The sequence below is a fragment of the Schistocerca americana genome, chromosome 10 (genome assembly GCF_021461395.2).
Source record: "Schistocerca americana isolate TAMUIC-IGC-003095 chromosome 10, iqSchAmer2.1, whole genome shotgun sequence".
NCBI classification, from domain to species: Eukaryota; Metazoa; Arthropoda; class Insecta; order Orthoptera; family Acrididae; genus Schistocerca; species Schistocerca americana.
Genome location: NC_060128.1, coordinates 106,411,716 through 106,428,716, shown reverse-complemented (window position 1 = coordinate 106,428,716; position 17,001 = coordinate 106,411,716). Strand labels below are relative to the sequence as shown.

Below are 17,001 nucleotides of genomic sequence, written 5' to 3'. Positions count from 1 at the left end.
GGGCTACAACAGTGGTATGTGGTCGAGCGTTATCCTGTTGGAAAACATCCCCTGGAATGCTACTCACGAATGGTTGAATCACCAGACTGACAAATTTGGAGTCAGGGTGCATGGGACAACCACGAGAGCACCCCTGGTGTAATATGAAAGCGCGCCACAGTCCATAAATCAAGGTGTAGGTCCAGTGTGTCCAGCACCCAGACAAGTTGGTTGTAGGCCCCCAACTGGCCTCCTCCTAACCAACACACGGCCATCACTGGCATCGAGGCAGGACCAGCTTTGGTCAGAAAACACAGCAGACGTCAACCCTGTCCATCCAGTGAGCTCTCGCTTGACACCACTGAAGTCGCCATTGGCGGTGGATTGGGGTCAGTGTAATTCACGCTACGGTGACCGGACTTTCTGTTTCAGGCAAATACTCGTGGATGAGCGACGTGTGGAGCTTCGGCGTGCTGATGTGGGAGGTGTTCTCGCGCGGAGCCAACCCCTACACGGGCTTCAGCAACCAGGAGGTGCGGGACAAGGTCGAAAACGGTGAGCACACGCACGCGCACACGCACACGCACACGCACACGCACACGCACACGCACACGCACATGCACATGCACATCATACATACAATCCATCATTCAGACCTATAAAAACCGCCATTTTCAAACCTCGTTACTGCCATGCTTGAAGTCGATGAACTGCAGCAGTGGATAACATGAGCAGTCGCCACCGTACATCAAGACTTGACAGGAAGTTTATTACTTATTGGACATTTGTCACATTACAAAACGTCGCCACATTTAACATTTATAAATAAAACATTACTGTAAGTTATTTACTTTTTTCACAATTAAAGGTTATTTTCACTTAACTAATTTATAAACAACATGCAAAATGCATTCCGTGAACAAGTGTTTTGTAGCACATCGTTCAGTGCACATTGTTGAACATGGAGTTCCACAGCAGACGAACATTATGTGTTTCAAAGTTGACCCACCGACGTCGTGAATGCAGTAGGTGCAGGATTATTGGGACTGGATTATGACCCAATGGAGATGTTGTGTACATAGTTCTACATTGTCAGCGCGTACACAACTTTCAAAAAAATGGCTCTGAGCACTTTGGGACTTAACATCAGTCCTCTAGAACTTAGAACTACTTAAACCTAACTAACCTAAGGACATCAGACAACACCCAGTCATCATGAGGCAGAGAAAATCCCTGACCCCGCAAGAAATCGAACCTGGGAACCCGGGCGTGGGAAGCGAGAACGTTACCGCACGACCACGAGCTGCGGACACACAACTTTCCCAATAGAGCGCGCCCCGCAAGCTAAGCACAACAGCGCAGGCGCAGCGCTCATCTGTCTCCGCACTACGGGATGGCGCTGTCTTAGAGACGGACCAAATTCTGCTTCCGCCAATCCGCGTATTAACATGTAACACAGCCAATGAGATTGATGCTAACGTAGAACCTTTTCTCCTCGCGGATCACACTCGCACAGTGATACCTTAACGCTCGAGGTATTATAACGAATGTACAGACCTCCGATCAGTCAGTCTGCATTAGTCTGCGTCAGTCTGCATTAGTCTGCATTAGTCTGTACCAGTCTATAGTCAAGTTTGTCTGCGCCTAACAAGATTATCATATTCCTGCACATAGCCATGAAGAGAAATGTATAGACACTTTGTCAAGTATCAGAGATATGTGAGAATAAGATTAACGTGCCAAGACCAAAGGAACTTCAGATTGTCAATTGTAAATAGCATCCAGAACCAAGTTGAGTTATTTTTATGCTTGTTATTATTTTAATAAATGTGTGTGAAAATTAATCAACTTCTGTTAAAAGTTGGCCACCGTCAATCTGCTACTCTAAGAGTGCAAGTGGCATTTCTATCGTCTGGCATAACGGCAGAAGATAGACACGCCACGATAAGACCACGAGACATATATCTGACACTCGCCTACTTCGTTAGAGCGACAAGTCAAATAATCTGATGGTGTGTGTACTGAAGGTCTTACAGTACGCACACCACAGGAGACATGTCGAGTGATCAAATGGATCATGTTTGTTGTTACACCAGGTCGATAGTGGTGTCTGGATGTGCGTTCATTCGGGCAAACAGCAGCTCCAAACATGGACTGTTCGACAGGTGCCAGCTGGTTGGGCTATGGTGGACATTCACTTGGACTGCCCCGAGATCTCAGGTAGTGATCAAAGGCACCAGGACAGCGCTGGAGTACACGAACACTACTGCAGACCACCAGCATCCCTTGATCCTTCATGTCTTCTACAACAGGAATGGTGTCCTCAAGAAAGGTATATGTCCGTGTTACAAGGCCAGAATCTCGCGCTGGTTTGAGGAGTCTGTTAATGGGGCCAAATTCGCCTGATCTGAACACTATGGGACACATCAGAAATGGTATGGGGCACCAAATACATACCTTAAAACCATTTCTGGGAATTCTGTACTCTGGTGCTACACACCTCTGGAAACCTACTAGGGACCCAGAGTCGGTGGCATACTGTGTTGCAGTGGTCGACTAACACTCTACAATGAAGCTGATCATCATGTTTAGACTCATCAGTGCACATCAGATTGCCAGTGAATCCTGTCAGGAGGGTTCATCCACTGTCATCTTTACATTACTTCATGCATTCATGACAATGCTGGATTAGCCACGTCTGAAGATGGGAATGAGTTGCCGTCACCAGTAATAAGAACACTCTAATTATTAAGTAATCTTGATGAACAAACTATCATACAAAAATTTGAGAACTCCCACACTTGCATTTGGCAACACGTCAGTTTTGTAAAACAGAATGTACTGAAGAGCTGCCTCAGTTGTACCACATTCGAGATTTTACTTATTACAGCCTAAACAGTAATTAACAAAATTATCTACACATTTGCATTTTCCACTGCAGCATGTTACTCTTTGTATCACCGAGTGAGGTTGTGCAGTGGTCAGCACATTGGACTCATATTCGGGAGGACAACGGTTCAAACCCGTGTCTGGCCATCTTCATTTTGGTTTTCAAAGATTTCCCTAAATCGCTTCAGGCAAATTCCGGGATGGTCCCTTTGAAAAGTGCATGGCCGATTTCCTTCTCCAGCCTCCCCTCATCCGATGGAACCAATGACCTCACTGTTTGGTCCCCAAATCGACCAACCAGCCAACTCTGTATCAGATTTAGGTAGAGGATATTCTCTGAAACACACACACCTATATACATATAACTTTCTAAAAAAATGTGGTACAAATTAAGGATCTGGTTTTTCCAATTTGTATCAGTGAGTGCATAAACTGTGCCATCCTTACAATATACTAGTCTAAGTTCAAAGAAATGTCCCATAATTAAGTTGTTCCATCACTTTTTGCAGATATTGCAATATAATCTTTTCACCCCTTTCCCCAACCCTGCACACTTCGCATCAATACACATTTTTCGTTTCATGTACTTGGTCATTTCTTCCATTTACCATTCCACGGGCAACACGTTGCAGGATTCCTCTGAATTATGAATGAGGTTCTTTGTTGGCTTCCCCACAGCGTCTCCAAAACACTTGCTTTTTAGATGCCTATCTGTAGCTCTGAATTTCTTCTCCTGTGCTTAGATTAGCTGTTTTTTCTGAATGGGCTGTTCGTTGGTCACAGGCTTCTTGGTCGGGTCTTGAAGCTTGCCTTAAATGAATCCTTTCGGATCTGCTGATATGTCTTCGATGGACACCTTTAGTCATCTTTTTTCCTGCCATGGCGGCTTCTGCTCTGGAATTATGTACGGCAGAATCTGTTTCTCCACTATTAAAATTTTCTTATGAACATACTTAAACAGAAGATCATCTCTTCAGATGTGAGAATTTGCAATTCCAGTTTATTTCCATCAGCGTTGGAAAACACTTTACTGCGGCTAAAAGTTCTGTATACCCATCTGAATCTGAATTTTTATTTTCAGTGTGCCTCTTAATCGTTGATTTAACTGCATTTTATATGTGTGCTCATTATTTAATCCACAAAGCTCATTTTGATATACTCGTACAGCTAAATACAATTACTCGCTGCTCCACTTTCTATAACGTTTTACTGTTACCATACTGAAATACAAAATATCTTGTTTTGTAATAAAGAACTTAGAATAAAAAATGCATTGCAGAATTCCCCACTTCATTTCCGCATATTAAGCTGCGTTAATGGTGCCAAATGCATATTTGAAAGATCATTATATGAGCACGTTTCTTAACTTGTACAGGTACAACATGAGGAATGTAAAGGGGTATATTATAGCCAACATCGACATTCTCTGTTCGTTAATTTCCTGCAAACGAAACACATCCAATACAGTCTGTCTGAAAACGTGGGTTATTTAATGTATAGCAATCCTTCAGGCCACACGTGCCCCATCGGGACCATCCGACCGCCATGTCATCCTCAGCTGGGGATGCAGATAGGAGGGGTACATGGTCAGCACACCACTCTCCCGGTTTTCTGTGACCCAAGCCGCTACTATTCGGTCGAGTAGCTCCTCAATTGGCATCACGAGGCTGAGTGCACCCCAAAAAATGCCAACAGCGCATGGCGGTCCGGATGGTCACACATTCAAGTGCCGGCCACGCCCGACACCTCTTGACATTGGTGGTCTGATGGGAACCAGTGTATCCACTGTGGCAAGGCCGTTGCCCTTATTTCATATATACTGACCCATAAATAAAGTGTTATATCGCCACATATGTAAAAAGTTAGCTGAAAACCACGGCAAGATCAACATCGTCTGCAGACGATCTGTTGTTCAACACACAGAAGTCATAGCTGACAGTATGGACCTAACAAGGGAACCTCCCCATCGCACCCCCCTCAGATTTAGTTATAATTTGGCACAGTGGATAGGCCTTGAAAAACTGAACACAGATCAATCGAGAAAACAGGAAGAAGTTGTGTGGAACCATGAAAAAATAAGCAAAATATACAAACTGAGTAGTCCATGGGAAACATAAGCAACATCAAGGATCATGTCAGCACAGGAGCGCCGTGGTCCCGTGTTTAGCGTGAGCAGCTGTGGAGCCAGAGGTCCTTGGTTCAAGGCTTCCCTCGAGCGAAAAGTTTGCTTACTTTATTTTTTCAAAGTTATCATCTGTCCGATCGTTCATTGACGTCTCTGTTCACTGTAATAAGTTTAGTGTCTGTGTTTTGCGACCGCACCGCAAAACTGTGCGATTAGTAGACGAAAGGACATGCCTCTCCAATGGGAACCGAAAACATTTGATCCAGCAAAACACGTCTGATATATTCTATCCGACACTGGTGACGGCATGTGCGTCACATGACAGGAATATGTTGTCGACCCACCTAACTTGCACACTTGGCGAATAGGTAAAAAGCTTCTTTTACCTTGCCGGATTTAGGTTTTCTTGTGGATGTGATAATCAATCCCAAAAAAGTGATGAAAACATAGGAGTGTGTCACATAAACTGCAACAGATGAATGCAACAGTTTCACAGTCGCACAGTTTTCTCTGTGCTCTGTCAAAACATATGTTTTTAACGTTTTCAAATTTTTCCGTGTGTAGACCGTCAAATCCTGCATATGTACAAGCAAATCTGAACATGTCCTGGAATTTTGGAGAGCGAAGTTGATTATGTGTGAGTGCCTGAACTCTGATAATTGTCTGAAAATAAAAAATTAAAACTTTTCACTTGAGGGAAGACTTGCACCAAGGACCGCTCGTTCCGCAGCTGCTCACGCTAACCACGGGACTACGGCGATGCTGAGTTCACATATTCTTAAATGTTGCCTATCTTACACATGGACTACACAGTTTGTATATTTTGCTTATTTTTTCATACACTCCTGGAAATTGAAATAAGAACACCGTGAATTCATTGTCCCAGGAAGGGGAAACTTTATTGACACATTCCTGGGGTCACATACATCACATGATCACACTGACAGAACCACAGGCACATAGACACAGGCAACAGAGCATGCACAATGTCGGCACTAGTACAGTGTATATCCACCTTTCGCAGCAATGCAGGCTGCTATTCTCCCATGGAGACGATCGTAGAGATGCTGGATGTAATCCTGTGGAACGGCTTGCCATGCCATTTCCACCTGGCGCCTCAGTTGGACCAGCGTTCGTGCTGGACGTGCAGACCGCGTGAGACGACGCTTCATCCAGTCCCAAACATGCTCAATGGGGGACAGATCCGGAGATCTTGCTGGCCAGGGTAGTTGACTTACACCTTCTAGAGCACGTTGGGTGGCACGGGATACATGCGGACGTGCATTGTCCTGTTGGAACAGCAAGTTCCCTTGCCGGTCTAGGAATGGTAGAACGATGGGTTCGATGACGGTTTGGATGTACCGTGCACTATTCAGTGTCCCCTCGACGATCACCAGTGGTGTATGGCCAGTGTAGGAGATCGCTCCCCACACCATGATGCCGGGTGTTGGCCCTGTGTGCCTCGGTCGTATGCAGTCCTGATTGTGGCGCTCACCTGCACGGCGCCAAACGTGCATACGATCATCATTGGCACCAAGGCAGAAGCGACTCTCATCGCTGAAGACGACACGTCTCCATTCGTCCCTCCATTCACGCCTGTCGCGACACCACTGGAGGCGGGCTGCACGATGTTGGGGCGTGAGCGGAAGACGGCCTAACGGTGTGCGGGACCGTAGCCCAGCTTCATGGAGACGGTTGCGAATGGTCCTCGCCGATACCCCAGGAGCAACAGTGTCCCTAATTTGCTGGGAAGTGGCGGTGCGGTCCCCTACGGCACTGCGTAGGATCCTACGGTCTTGGCGTGCATCCGTGCGTCGCTGCGGTCCGGTCCCAGGTCGACGGGCACGTGCACCTTCCACCGACCACTGGCGACAACATCGATGTACTGTGGAGACCTCACGCCCCACGTGTTGAGCAATTCGGCGGTACGTCCACCCGGCCTCCCGCATGCCCACTATACGCCCTCGCTCAAAGTCCGTCAACTGCACATACGGTTCACGTCCACGCTGTCGCGGCATGCTACCAGTGTTAAAGACTGCGATGGAGCTCCGTATGCCACGGCAAACTGGCTGACACTGACGGCGGCGGTGCACAAATGCTGCGCAGCTAGCGCCATTCGACGGCCAACACCGCGGTTCCTGGTGTGTCCGCTGTGCCGTGCATGCGATCATTGCTTGTACAGCCCTCTCGCAGTGTCCGGAGCAAGTATGGTGGGTCTGACACACCGGTGTCAATGTGTTCTTTTTTCCATTTCCAAGAGTGTATGAGAAACAATAGTAAACCCAACACTGAGCCTTGAGGAACGCCATACGTGATTTGACCACATTCAGAAAAACGGCTCCGTCTGTATTGGTTGAATTACTCAATACAACTTTCTGCATTCTTTTGGTTAGATACAGGGTGTCCAGAAAAGGACTCCCTGGTTTCAAAATAATTAACAAGACTCTCAGCAAGAAGTACGAATTGGCGACCAGGGCAGACGTAGCAAGCACATCGACGCTACAACAGATTCCGACACCCACGGCTTCGCGACTGCCGGCGTGCGGGCGCGGACGGTGAAGAGAGCGGCCTGCCGGTTCAAAATGGTTCAATGGCTCTGAGCACTATGGGACTCAACATCTTAGGTCATAAGTCCCCTAGAACTTAGAACTACTTAAACCTAACTAACCTAAGGACAGCACACACAGCCATGCCCGAGGCAGGATTCGAACCTGCGACCGTAGCAGCCTCGAGGGTCCGGACTGCAGCGCCAGAACCGCACGGCCACCGCGGCCGGCGCGGCCCGCCGGGGAGGGGATTTAAGATGGCCGCCCGCCCTCAGGAGCTCAGTTCGTCAGCGCACCTGACGATGGCGACATGTCTGATCGCCGAAATATTGTGCCCGTTGGACACTATGAACCGGCAGTAAATGTGTGGACTGATCGAGCAACAAATGCGCCGGGAGAAACTGAAGAATCACTTCACTATAACTGCTTGCTGTATGTAGATGGAAGATTGTTTACATATATGAGAAACAATAGTGAACCTAACACTGAGCCTCGAGGAAAGCCATACGTGATTTGTCCCCATTCAGAAAAATGGCTCCGTCTATATTGGTTGAATTACTCAATACAACTTTCTGCATTCTTTTGGTTAGGTACGGGGTGTCCAGAAAAGGACTCCCTGATTTCAAAATTAAATATCTCGAAAACAAAGATCGATATAGGAATACAGTAAATGGTATGTTTATTGTGAAAGCTGTAAGAAGTTTATACAGCAGTTTTAAATAATAGTTATAAAAGCTGCTGACAGACGGCGCTGTAATCGCCATACGTAATGCCAAGTATAAATAGTGATCCGAAGCCCAAAGCGATCGGTTCCACTATTGAAACGTGAAAGGAGGTAAGCGTACTGAAGAGATTAAAACCATTTACTCCATTGAACAACGCGTTTTTCTGGTGCTAGAGTACCACAGGTTAGAAGAGAGTCCTACGGCAACAAGGCGAAGTTTTCAAGCATGATTTAATGTTCCAAAAGGACCCGATGCGAAAACCATTCGTACGCTCTTCGCAAAATTTCAACGAACAGGCAGCGTAACTGATGATCTAGTGGGGCATGTTGGCCGCAAGCAAACCGCAGTTACGGCTGAAAATATCGCCACAGTTTCTGGAATTATTCAGCGAAATCCAATATCGTCCGTCCGTAGAATTGCATCTGAGCCTGGTTTGAAGCGTTCCAGCACGCATAAAATACTGAGAAAGAGCCTATACATGTTTCCATTCAAAATTCAAACGCACCAGGCCATTCCTGTACGAGCTGTGCAACAAAGGGTTGCCTTTGCTAATCAGATGCTCACAATGATTGATAGTGAAGGATTTGATGTTGGCTGCATCTGGTTCACAGATGAAGCACACTTCCACCTGAATGGATACGTGAATAAGCAGAACTGGCGATTTTGGGGTTCCGAAAAGCCATATTGGTGTGAAGCGAAACCCCTGTATTCTCCTAAAGTTACTGTGTGGGTTGCAGTATGCAGCAGATGCATTATTGGCCATTTTTTCATTCGAGAAACGGTCACTGGTACACGTTACGTTGCAATTTTGGAACAATTTGTCGCCACACAGCAAGCGTTAGAGGATCGACCAGGTACTGAATGGTTTATGCAAGATGGAGCCCGACCACATCGGACCGAACAAGTGTTTCGCTTTCTTGAGGAATACTTCGGGAATCGAGTCATTGCTTTGGAATATCCCAAATTTACTGGTGCAGGTATGGATTGGCCTCCATATTCGCCGGATTTGACTCCCTGTGACTTTTTTTTTGTGGGGCACAGTGAAAGACATGGTCTACCCGAAGCATCCCGCCACGCTGGACGAGCTTGAATCGGCGATTTCTGTGGCATGTGAATCCAATTCGGTTGAGACACTGCGAAATGTGATGGCGAATTTGATTCTTCGTTTGCGCCACCTCTGTAGTGCCAATGGCGAACATTTTGAAAACATTGTGATGTGATTGTTTGCAAAGATTGTTTTCGTACGATTATTTCACTTATGTATGCTGATATGAGCTGTACAGCGTACAGCGCCATCTGTTAGCAGCTTTTGTAACTATTATTTCAAACTGCTGTATAAACTTCTTACAGCTTTCACAATAAACATACCGTTTACTGCATTCCTCTATCGATCTTTGTTTTCGAGATATTTAATTTTGAAATCAGGGAGCCCTTTTCTGGACACCTTGTATGACATTATCCACGGGTGGCTATAGCATGAATCACATGAAACTTCAATTTATCTACCAGAAATGTGTGTACCAACTTTGCTCTTCCTCTGCACAGGTTTCCGCATGCGCCCCCCAGCTGGGACGCCAGTCGCCATGGCGACGCTGATGTCTCGCTGCTGGGAAGCGGAGCGTAGGCAGAGGCCGCACTTCTCAGAGATCCTGCAGGCCATCGAGGACTTCCAGGCCCGGAGTGGACCACTCCAGTAGCTAGCCGGGCTGGGAAGCCCTCCTCACCACCTTGCTGTACTTCCGCACCAGCGGCGCCAATCTCATGTTGACATTCTCTGTACCTGCAACGTGGACAACAAGGCACAGAGGGCTTCGTGTCTACTGGACCGACGACCAGGTGTTTTCAGTGGCTGAGAGTCCACAAGCACATCCCAGTCAACGCAGAAGTCATACACACCCGGTGTACCGACACAGATCAGGACAGCACCGGCACCGTGTGCTCACGAATTGTCTTGTTGGAAGATAATGTGACAGAGATATCAAAGATAGCGTCAAATCAAATGACTTTTTTTATCAGTCTTGTGACCACTTTGATGCATCCCGTAATGACTTTCTGTGCTATGGCAATGTCTTCTTCGCAGAGCAGCACATGCAGCCAAATCTGCAGTTATCTGTAAGCATGGTTTGGTAAGTCTGGTAGAAAAACAACATAAAATGTTTGTTTCGTAAACAACTCACTTTACTTCTCACCATAGCCTCCTTTGAGAGATATATACTTGGTTCAGCGGTCCTCCAGCCTCTTAACCCCATAAATAAAAAAAAAAAACTCTGCAAAATACTCATTGACTTCCGCATCCGATGAAAATTTCTTCCCAGAAAGCCAGAGTTTCGAATTAGCGAACAGAAAGAAGTCACTTGAGGCTAAGTCTGCTGAATAGGGTGGATAAGGAACAAATTCAAGCCTAGTTCACGCCATTTACCCATTTTTATCGATGTTGTGTGGAATGGGAATTATCCTCGTGAAAGAGATCTTTCTCCAGCCAACCCAAGTTTCAAACGATCCAACAACGAAGTATGACAGGGTCCAGTTACGGTTCTGTCTTGTTCCAAGTAATCTATAAGTATTGTTCCTTGGGAATTCTCCCCCCCCCCCTCCCAAAAAAAAACAGTGACCATCAACTTGCCAGCTGACAAAATGGTCTTTGAATTCTTCGGTGCGGTTCCACCAGCTTTTATTCACTATTTCGACTCTGGTGAGTAACGATGGATCGAGGTTTCATCGACAGTCACAAAACGGAGCCAGTCTTGCTGACTGCAATTAAACGTGGCCATAGATTGTGTCAAAATGATGCACTTTCAGTCGACTGTGAGGAATTACGGCATCCATCATGTGCACAGCTTCCATAGCCTGTTCTCCCTGCTGGATATTATGCACTCGCTCAGTTGAGGTGCCTGCAGTCTCAGCAACCTCACCAATTTTTATTCGGCTGTCTCGCATTACCACACCTTGGATGTTGTCAGTGGTTTCCTTGGTGGTGACCTCAACTGGATCGCCAGAGGGGGCTTTGTCTTCGGTGCTGGTTTGAAAACTTTAAACTTCATCAATACAAAAGTCTATGGTCTTCTGTGAAGTGCTGAGTCAGCTTGAACTTTACCCAATTCTGCTATGATCTGTGCAGCAGCCGAACCCTTCAAATCAAAATATTTAATAACTCTTGGTTTTCTCCATTTTCAATCACACTCGACGTGCTGACCGTTTCAGATGGCTGTCAACAATGAACTGTGCGCTGTACATTGTTGAAATCCTTCATGCGATCCTTGGAATAATCAGACTTACCAACCCTGAAGGCGTAGGAAAAATGTTTCATTATTTAATGGAAATTTACTAGACTTGTCAAACAACCCTCTATTTGTCTGATGTATTCCAGTATCTGTCCTCTCCTACAGTTTGTACCTACTAAAAATCCCTCTAGTAACATGGCAGTTGTTCGCTGGTGTCTTAACATATTTGCTATTGTGGCGAAATTTTTCTGGTCTGTTTTTTTTTAAATATATATGCTCATGATCAGAAGAAACAGATCCCCTTGAACAACTAGAGATAGGATGTTGATATTCACAGGACATGTACATCACTGTGTTCTCATGTGTCCTGTTGCCTAGAAGGCACACAGCCTACGATGGGCCTTGATAACTTCTACCATGCGTGATGGCATCGACACGAATGGCACCGTGTGCTATAGGCATCCATGCTGCATTCACCTGGCCCCACAGTTCATCTGTGGTGATTGGCATTGGGTCACAACGCTGCACCTATCGTTTCGCCATATCCCACACAATTTTGATTGGTAACAAAGGTGGTGAACCGGCGGGCAAGGGAAAAAGGCTGAGATCCCCTGACACTAAGAAGGCGCATGTGGTCGTGCATTGTCTTGCTGAAAAATGGCGTTGAGGTGTTGCGTAGATAAGGTGTGGCTATGGGTCGCAAGATGTCATTCACATACGAGGTGCGACAATAAAGTAATGAGACTGATGTGAAAAAAAATGTTGCTTACAGTTTTAGTCAAGTTTAATGTTGTCTCCCTCAAAATAGTTCCCCTCTGATTGCACACACTTTTTCCACCGCTTCTGCCATCGGTGGTAACATTTCTGGAACTCATCTTCTGTAAATTTCCTCCAAGACCCTCGCCACAGCTTTTTGGACATCTTGTGTTGTTTGAAAATGGTGTCCTTTGACTGCCGTTTTGACTCTTGGAAATAGAAAAAAGTCGCATGGAGCGATATCTGGTGAATAATGGGGCTGTGGTAGTACTGAAATGTGTTTGGAGGTTAAAAATTGCTGTACTAACAGAGCAGTATGGGATGGCGCATTATGGCGATGCAGAATCCAATTATCCCCAATGACACAAAGAACTCTTTTAGGGAGACGTTCTAAAGTTTCTTTGTAGTAATATTGGTTAACTGTTTGTCCAGGAGGCACCCACCCTTTATGAACAATTCCTTTGGAATCAAAGAAGCACACAAGCATGCATTTCACTTTTGATTTCGACATGCGAGCATTTTTTGGTCTGGGTGATCCTTTTGAGCACCATTGCGAACTTTGGCGTTTTGTTTCTGGATCGTACTGAAAGAACCAACTTTCATCATGGGTGATAACACGGCTCAGCAACTCTGGATTGATTTCCGTTTGCTCCAACAGATAGGCTACCACATTTTTCCGTGTTTCTCGCTGTTGTGGTGTGAGATTTTTGGGGACCATTTTTGCACCAATTTTTTTCATACTAAGATCTTCAGTTATTATCAGACGAACCGTTTCTCGATTCTACATTTACATCTACATCCATACTCCGCAAGCCACCTGACGGTGTGTGGCGGAGGGTACTTTGAGTGTCTCTAACGGTTGTCCCTTCTATTCCAGTCTCGTATTGTTCGTGGAAAGAAAGATTGTCGGTATGCCTCTGTGCGGGCTCTAAACTCTCTGATTTTATTCTCATGGTCTCTTCGCGAGATACATGCAGGAGGGAGCAATATACTGCTTGACTCCTCGGTCAAGATATGTTCTCGAAACTTCAACAAAAGCCCGTACCGAGCTACTGAGCGTCTCTCCTGCAAAGTCTTCCACTGGAGTTTATCTATCATCTCCGTAACGCTTTCGCGATTACTAAATGATCCTGTAACGAAGCGCGCTGCTCTCCATTCGATCTTCTCTCTCTCTTCTATCAACCCTACCTTGTACGGATCCCACACCAGTGAGCACTATTCAAGCAGTAGACAAACAAGTATACTGTAACCTACTTCCTTTGTTTTCAGATTGTATTTCCTTAGGATTCTTCCAATGAATCTCAGTCTGGCATCTGCTTTACCGACGATCTACTTTATCTGATCATTCCTTTTTAAATCACTCCTGATGCCTACTTCCAGATAATGTATGGAATTAACTGCTTCCAGTTGTGGACCTGCTATATTGTAGCTAAATGATAAAGGATCTTTCTTTCTATGTATTCACAGCACATTACACTTGTCGACATTGAGATTCAATTGTCATTCCCTGCATCATGCGTCAATTCGTTGCAGATCCTCCTGCATTTCAGTACAATTTTCCATTGTTACAACCTCTCGATAGACCACAACATCATCCGCAAAAAGCCTCAGTGAACTTCCGATGTTATTCACAAGTTCATTTATGCATATTGTGAATAGCAACGGTCCTACGACCCTCCCCTGCGGCACGCCCGCAGTCACTCTCGCTTCGGAAGACCTCTCTCCGTTGAGAACGACATGCTGCGTTCTTCTGCAATCATTTTTCGCAGATAATCTTCGACCGGATCGTACGAGTTCACGCACAGTGGCCAAGTTGACATCTGTCCGTGAGGTTGATGGCCGTCCACTGCGGTCTTCATCTTCAACATTGGTTCTGCCTTCACTAAACATTTTATGCCAACGAAAAAGTTGAGCTCTTTACATAATCTCATCTCCAAAAGTCTTCTGAAGCTTACTGTAAGTTGTCGTCGCGTTTACATCCAATTTAAGGGGGGTAGGACGTCAAACGGGCCGACTTGGAGCAGGAGAGGCAGCACAGGAGATTTTAATTTCCACTGTCTATACTTTTACAACTAAATGCATAAAAGTTTGTCAGCATCACCAGGAAGGATTCAGAAGTCACACCATTGCAGTGGAAGTTCGAAAACATAACAAAATAATTCCTTTACATGTGAAATTTCATCATTTTTTCAGTTACTAATGGCTGCATTTGTTGCTGTAGGTACACTTTTCTTCATAAGTTAGAGAGATTCTTCTATGAATTTTGCACAGCATACATACCATACTTACATGTGTATGAAACTGTAGAATTTATGTAATTTATGAAAAAACGAATGATCTGTTGTATTTTAAACTTAATGTTTAGAAAAAACACGAATTTTATAGTTAATTACCTAAATTTTTACCATAGTTTTTAATAGATTTGGAAAATTGTAGAGTTTCATACACCTTTGAATATGGTTTGTATACTGTGCAAAATTAATCGAACCATCTCTCTTATTTATGAAGGAAAGTGTACCTATAGCAACAAATGCTGCCATTAGTAAGTGAAAAAAATAATGAAATTTCACACGTAAAAAAAAAAATTACTTCGTTATGTTTTCGAACTTCCACTGCTATGAGTGTGAATTCTGAATCCTTCCTGGTCATGCTGACAAACTTTTATGAATTTAGTTGTAAAAGAATAGACAGTGGAAATTAAAATGTCCTGTGGTGCCTCTCCTGCTCCAAGTCGGCCCGTTTGATGTCCTACCCCCCTTAACGCGATAAGAACTGGCATACCGTTGCAGAATAATATGCAGTTCCATTTCCGTGACTAGAGACTCAAACACATGTTAACTTATTACAGCACAACTCACGACTGAGCAGTTGCATCGATGTGCCGCTTGGACTAGAAGCGGCATATAGACCAAGGTCGAAGATATTGTGCCTACGCAAGCCTGCAGAGTTGCCACATCGTGCAAAGAAAATCAGTCTCATTACTTTATCGTTGCACCTCGTAGGTCCCACTGGTCTCAGTGCCCTGGTCATGCAGCAACTGTGATTTGTGGCTGTACCCAATACCATCCCACACCATAAGGCCTTGAGCTGGCGATGTATCTCTTGTGTGAATACAGCCACTATGATGCCGCCCCCCCCCCCCCCCTGTTTTTGGCGAACCAAAATGAGGCCATCATTTTCAATCAGACGAAACAGGGATTCGTCCGAAAACAGTGTCTGATGCCATTCCTGTTCCCAGTGACGTCATTCCATTCACCATTGCCGTACAGCATGTTTCTGAACGTTCGTCAAAAGCAGGCGGGGAAGTGGACGATGTGCGCCTAGCCCATGGCGTGATAAACGGCTGCGAACTGATAGTGTACGATGAGTTGCACTATTCCACTGTTGTTCCAGATCTGAGGACGGCGCAGCTTTGCCCTGCGGTGCCATTCGGATGAGGCGTCAACCTTCTTGCGGGGTGGTCTGGGTGGTGGGACCTGACCCACCTCCTCGTGTTCTACGGCCTCCTACGAATCATCCTGCACACGCCCGTTGCACTGCCGAAACACTACATCCCACACGAACAGCAATTTCCTGGATGGGTGCACTTATTCTTTCGTGCCAATAACGCGCCCACTTTCAAACTCACTGATTTGGTGGTACAGTTCACACATAGATTTTCGATTCGCCCTGAACGTCTGCTCAAATCGTGCTGATCCATTACCTTCTTTGACATAGAGAGATGCAGGCACGTTTTATCTGCAGGTGGTGTTGCACCGCAATATCAATGTTGACTTGAACTCAAGGGCCAACATGGTTCAAATGCTAATCATTTCTGCAGAACATAGGGGAACTTGGGGCGGAACGAGATACTTAATGTTTAACAATTTGTATAAAATAAGGGAACTCAAGGAAACACTTCTTAAAGTTATAAAGAAAACACCTTGTACCATAACCTAACGTACCTTATTTTAAAATCACTCAGAACAATACATTTTGCATTTTTTACAATTTTTCAAAGACAGTCTTGCATATTTCCTGTTCCACCCCACCCACAGGGCAGAATGGGATAAGGCTATTTTTTGTTAAATTATTGCATAAACGTTGAATTTGAATTGCGAATACCGTATTAAACTATGACAACATGTTGTATAAAAGGCAATGCAGACTAAGGAATGTGTAATTTAAACAATTAAAAAGTCATTCTTCAAAATAAGAAAAATTTTAATGTCAGTCTGAAAAATGTACAATGCTTAATAATCACCAAACCACTAACTACTAGCGCTTTCGACAATAGTCACAAATCAGTATTTCCTCTTCATCTTCACTGTCTACACCAGCACATGAATGGTGTGCCCACTTGAAACACCTAGCATGTGACCCAGCCCTCATTAGAAACGGAGTAGAAGTCCCAACAGTAGAGACACTCAGCATCCTCTGTCTCTGATTCTCTCTTCTCCATCATCTTCTTCCTTTTATTTTTCTTAAGGTCTGAAGTCCTCTGGTTTGGTTTTTTTTTTGGGTGTACAGTTTGATATTTTTGCCTTAAGTTGAAACGCGGTCCGAAATAGCGATGATATTTGGAAAAGAGTGACAACTTTTCCTGGATGGCTCCGTAGCCATTTTTTTATATCTTCACTGTAATAACAACTCAGGGGCTTGAAAAATGCTACATCCAGGAGCTGTAATTTTGTGAAGTGTCTGGTGGCTCCGTAGCCATTTTTTTATATCTCCACTGTAATAGCAACTCAGGGGCTTGTAAAATGCTACATCCAGGAGCT

At 45.0% G+C, this 17,001-nt stretch overlaps 1 protein-coding gene across 1 annotated transcript in view; it reads left to right on the top strand.

Annotated features, from left to right (window-relative positions):
- Positions 1 to 16,623, top strand: part of LOC124552281 (tyrosine-protein kinase Fer-like) — a 124,993-nt gene extending 108,370 nt beyond the window's left edge. The window contains exons 7-9 of the mRNA XM_047126559.1: positions 412 to 534; positions 9,810 to 10,390; positions 15,635 to 16,623. Of these exons, the coding sequence (XP_046982515.1) occupies positions 412 to 534; positions 9,810 to 9,961 (275 nt within the window). The 3' untranslated portion in view covers positions 9,962 to 10,390; positions 15,635 to 16,623. The remainder of the gene's footprint in view (positions 1 to 411; positions 535 to 9,809; positions 10,391 to 15,634) is intronic.
- The last annotated feature ends 378 nt before the right edge of the window (positions 16,624 to 17,001 follow it).